Source organism: Olea europaea, chromosome 19 (genome assembly GCF_002742605.1).
Source record: "Olea europaea var. sylvestris chromosome 19, O_europaea_v1, whole genome shotgun sequence".
Taxonomy (NCBI): Eukaryota; Viridiplantae; Streptophyta; class Magnoliopsida; order Lamiales; family Oleaceae; genus Olea; species Olea europaea.
Genome location: NC_036255.1, coordinates 1,245,685 through 1,250,885, shown reverse-complemented (window position 1 = coordinate 1,250,885; position 5,201 = coordinate 1,245,685). Strand labels below are relative to the sequence as shown.

The 5,201-nt window shown below is 34.9% G+C and overlaps 1 protein-coding gene across 1 annotated transcript in view; it reads right to left on the bottom strand.

Moving 5' to 3' along the window:
* Positions 1-274: 274 nt before the first annotated feature.
* The window catches only part of LOC111368459 (respiratory burst oxidase homolog protein A-like), a 10,566-nt gene continuing 5,639 nt past the window's right edge, over positions 275-5,201 (bottom strand). Inside the window, exons 2-11 of the mRNA XM_022989694.1 lie at positions 4,180-4,602; positions 3,073-3,459; positions 2,898-2,993; positions 2,577-2,692; positions 2,084-2,251; positions 1,815-1,974; positions 1,456-1,653; positions 1,241-1,369; positions 950-1,028; positions 275-862 (exon numbers count right to left, since the gene is read on the bottom strand). Coding sequence (XP_022845462.1) covers positions 753-862; positions 950-1,028; positions 1,241-1,369; positions 1,456-1,653; positions 1,815-1,974; positions 2,084-2,251; positions 2,577-2,692; positions 2,898-2,993; positions 3,073-3,459; positions 4,180-4,602 — 1,866 coding nt within the window. The 3' untranslated portion in view covers positions 275-752. The remainder of the gene's footprint in view (positions 863-949; positions 1,029-1,240; positions 1,370-1,455; positions 1,654-1,814; positions 1,975-2,083; positions 2,252-2,576; positions 2,693-2,897; positions 2,994-3,072; positions 3,460-4,179; positions 4,603-5,201) is intronic.

Here is a 5,201-nt window from a genome sequence, read left to right as displayed (position 1 = left end):
TTTATTTTTTTTTATTTTTTGGAAGTTTCGCATAGCATTGACCTATATTTATTCTCTTTCTGATTGAGTCATTAAAGGGCCTAGAGGATATCTCTAATCTCTTTTTTACTGGCACATAAAACGAGAGTTGATTATTCAAGAATTCTTGAGGAGTTAAAGCACCAATTTTGAGTTTGATACTTGTAATATCCCGCGTATCTCAAATGCTATCATTGATTCATTAATTTTTCTGTTTAGCGTGACCTCAAATAGGTCTTTGCAAATCCTTCGAAAATTATATGGAACTTATAAATTTATAAGGAAATTTTTACTTTCAAATCCAACCTAACAACATGAATGCGTGACTATGACATGTAAAAATAGCATTTGATTGTGAAACACTTTCATCTTTCAATTCACCTTAGCACTCCGCAGAGCCAACTGACACTCCCTCGAACCAGAATCATTTCTTGGTTTTGTTGGCTTATAAAACTGTACTTGCAAAAGGAATATTTGTGCATATATACTTCTGAAAATTTTTATTCTCTACCAGGAACTGTACAAATTTTCCTGCAATTTCAAATCCCCTTGCTCTCTATTTCACCTTATTATGAGAGAGTGCAGGTCTGCAAACAAGCTCCGGGGTTGGCTGGCTCTGCAAAGTGTGTATTTTCACTTAGGACATGTTTGTTACGCCGGAGTTGACTTCATCTTATTATCTAGTGTTGTCTAATATGGCTTAGCAATCAAGTCATTAGACGATAACTTGCTTTCTAGAAATGCTCTTTGTGGAATTCAAATTTGGTTGAGCCCTTTTGATTATAATCATAGCATATCTGGCTGAGTTCTTTGGCTAAAACTGGTGCCCCACAATAGAAAACTCCTGCTCCAAATACCAAAACAAGATATGGTCAAGTCTCAAGAAGACTAAATTTTTTTTCATTATGCATCTATAGAAGAAAATATTCACCTATTCTTGCATTAGCATGCTTAGTACCAATTTTAGAGAAAACTTTCTTCCAATTAGGCCTTGCAAAATGAGTTCTGACCTGTCAGAAGCAACAGCATAGGTATATTATTCATAAGCAACAAAATAAGTAGGTCTAAGAAGCAAAAAGTTGTTAGGGGTGTTATTCAGCTGGTGTAATCACAAATAGAAGGATACGCTTAGTATGTAGTACTGGACTGGATTAGAGAATACAATATATGAGATTTTAATAATGATTAATTCATCTTATTAAACATTTCTTAGAGATCTTACCCTTGTACCAGAGACAATATCGACCCCGTTCTTAGCATGGTTTAGCGCCTGGACCATGGTGATGAGAGCTGAGCGAGCATCCCCTTCCTCGTATACACTAGTTAAGTAGTTGTGCATCTCAATGACACCCTATAAAGTTACAGAGACAAACGCTACAATAAAAAAAAAAAAGCGAAAACTTCTAATAGAAATTTTAGATGTTATGCTTAAGTTACCCTTTGATCAAGTTCCGCAACTTCATCCATGACACCTTTGAACCAATCAAAGGATCCTTGTTCCCTTGTCACCCAATAAAAGTAAGCATTCGTCGTCCTCAGTGTTTTCTTCTGTTTTGTATATACCTTGTTGACAGAGGGCGAGCTAATTGATCCAAGACTCTGATCCGAATGCCTACTGAAATCTGAAATTGAATCCTGAAAGAAGGAAATTGAATTTTGAGAACATGTTTTAAACATTAACACAGTATAACATTAAATGCATATGTAATGATAAAATGAATGACATAGTAACTCAAGAAGCCTAAACGCTAGCAGGCTGACATATAGGAAAGACTAAATATGAAGAATTAAGTTACCGCCTGCTCCTCCATTTTGACAATATTATTCAGTAAATCTTTTAGGATACTGATAAAAGGTGTTGCTCCAATTCCGAGTCCAACGAGTAGGAGGACATCATATTTAAAGTAATCTTGTGCAGGAGCTCCATAAGGTCCATCTATCAATAGCTTTGGCAAACTGAGATTTTTGGAGCGAAATTCTAGATTATGGAATATATTCACAAGCTAATGGAGAGAATAGAGGTTGAAGAAAAGTACATATACTGATTCAGAAAAAAGAAATGTACCTTCCCTTGGTTGTTTCATCTGCTCTGAGTAGCCCACTCCTCCCGCAGACAGGTGGCTCACAAGCCTCAGAGAATACCTTCTTCAGTTGTTGTGTCCAGTCGCCCAGCTGCCGTATGTGTACACTGAGGTAATCATCCCCGGGGGCTGAGGTAATGGAAAATGGATGCCTGCATGATTGTAAAAAGGTAATCAAGCACCAAGAAAAAATGAAGTTTCATAATTGCCTGCAGTCTATTAGTCTCTGATTTTGAAGTTCCTTCAATGACTTACTTCGGGATCACTATTAAACAATATCAGGAAATATTTGATTATAAACAAATACCGGATGTAGAAAATGGAATACAATTATTATAACTTCATTAGAATTACAGTGCAACTTTCCTAGTCAAGCTACGGAAACAGGATGTAGTACATATTGAAAAAATTGCAATGGCATCAGGATATTATTGTTTTATCTTGTACATCAATAGGATAATGTTCTTTTTAACTCACCATTCAAGTTTGGAAACAGCAGGGCATTGGACAAACATGTATTGTCCACTCTTGTATTTAAATTGGGGAGGCTTAGACATTTGTAATGCCAGGACATTTCCTGGATAAATAGCAACCTGAAAAGGTTATAAAGCAGGTTAAATGTGAAAAATCAGAACATTTAAATAACTGTAAAGACACGTATTGAAAGCATTCTCTTGAGCTACAAAGGGCAAGCTAATTAACAGCAATCCAAGGTTAAACAATCTTCAGGGTTCTGTAGAACTTTCTGGATAAAGCCCTGATTCCTTCTTACTAGAATAAGCAGAATGCCATGCTCACCTTCAGCAGCCGGACTGTGTACAAGCCTGACCGGAAAAATCTGAGGGTCCTTTCCCCGGCATATAGGAGTACAGGAAGAGCAAGGTACATCCACGTCTGCAACCAATGGAAAATTATCTGTAATCAGATGATTCAAGCAATAATTGAGAAGAAAAAGGCAATTCTCGATGCATACCGTCTTTTTGTACCATTTGTGCACAAGATAAAGGAACACACCATGGATGATTAGCAAGATGTAAACAAGGACAAACAGGTGATGTGAATACCAGAAGGCATTGTAACCTGTGAGTCTGTTGAAGGGCTTAGGCAACGTAATAAGGCTCCGCCTGAACTGCCTCGTCGCCAAAGTGAAAGCAACCAACATGAAGATTATCATTAGGATTCCTGTCACACCTTCAATTCCTTTAACAAGGTCCATATACTTGGGTTTATGATTACCAAAATCATCGCTCAAATAAAGCTTATACTTGGCATCAGATTCGTGTATTAGCCTTGGAAAATCGCATGCTAGGTGGTTACCAGCATGGAGTATGACACCGATTACAATACCCGCAGCAATGGTCTGCACATATCCATAATTTAAAATTACAAACGACGTATGATTTGAAATAATTCCATCAATTTTGATTTCATTAACAAGGCCACAGAGGCATGATACTGTAACTAGTAAAAGATATTCCAATCTACCACACCATTACTTTCTAGAGATTCACTTTTAACAAGTTTCAACAAATTAGAAATATAAAGTAATAATCTTCGACTATGTTGTAAAATATTTGGCTAAAATAGTTGATTGGGGCGGTATTCTTTTCTTTTCTCTATGTTAGTGTCACAAAATCATTTTTATTTTTTGTTTTTTTCTTGGCTTCTTAGGCTATCACTTTTGGCTGGCCAACGATAATCAGTATTTCTCAGCAACATAGTTTATCACTTTATTGTATCAAATCATGAATAAATGAAGTTGTCATTTTCAGTTAGTTTGGATGGAAACACAAGCTTACCACTTTTATTGTACCAGATCATGAATAAACTGATCACCAACTACTTGTATGGAAAGTAATTCAAATGGGACCATATAAAAAGGAATGGAATAGGTAGACTCTTGAATACATAACGCTTCCAAGATTATATTTTTATGCGTTTGTTCATTGTATATTATTACGGTAGGAGTGAATTAAAACTGCAAATGATTTTTTATGCATTATGAACTTTTTATCAAGTCAACTCAGAGGACCTAAGCCCAATGTGTCATAAAAATTTGAAAGAGAATAAGGTTGTCTACCTTGTGAAAATTGATGTTGTCATCAAAAGGCAAAAAATAGCCCAACTTAGAGGACCTCAGCCAAGTGATAGTGTTCCTGCACACTGGCAATAGTATAAGAGCCATGTTGAGTTTCAATGTCTCAGCGGCACCCTTAGCTGTAAGAAGACAATAACGCATAACTTTGAATGCATTTTTCTGTCTATACTGATAGAATTTCCAAGTGAAGAGCCCAATCATTATCAAAATCCACAACAACAGGACCCAAATTCTCCTCCAATTTTCTTGCAAAAAATAAAGCAGTTTTGTACTCATTCTTCTTATGGGACTTCTGTTTCTTAGTCCATGTAAGTTTTGACTCAAAGCCTGGCTTGTGTAGCTTAGGGCTTGACTGTAGTTTAAGTATGTGTCCTTCTGCAGCAAGAGTGTTTCCAGTTGCCATAGCTGCATTAAGAATACAGGGTAACGTGTAAGAGATATGATTAGAAAAGATGGATCATTTCATGGAGTTGATCACAAGCAGAAACAATGAAATTTTATTCCTACTTAATTCATCAATGTGGGTCATTTAGGGGATATATTCAATTGAAATTTTTAATGACTTTTTGGGATTTTAAAAGTTTAGGAGTATTTAATTAAGACTTTTTAAGATTCTCCAAAAGTCATGATATATTCAATTGAGATTTTTATAAACTTCTAAAAAGTATCTGAAAGTTACGGTGTATTCAATTCAAACTTTTTAAAAGCCTCTATAAATCTTGGGGTATTCAAATTTTAATGACTTCTATAGACTTTTATAAAAGTCTCTGAATAACCAACTTTTAAGCAGAAAGTACTCATAAAATCTTAAAATTTGTCTATTATTAATTACGAAATTTTGGGAGACTTTCACAATATATATATTCAATATTTCTTTCTTTTAATCTTCTATGGACATGTATGATTAAAATTTATTTTTTTTATTGATTATATTCCATTTATCTTTCTTTCTTTCTCTTATTATTTATTTCTATTTTCTATGAAAAAATTAAATTGGACTTTTT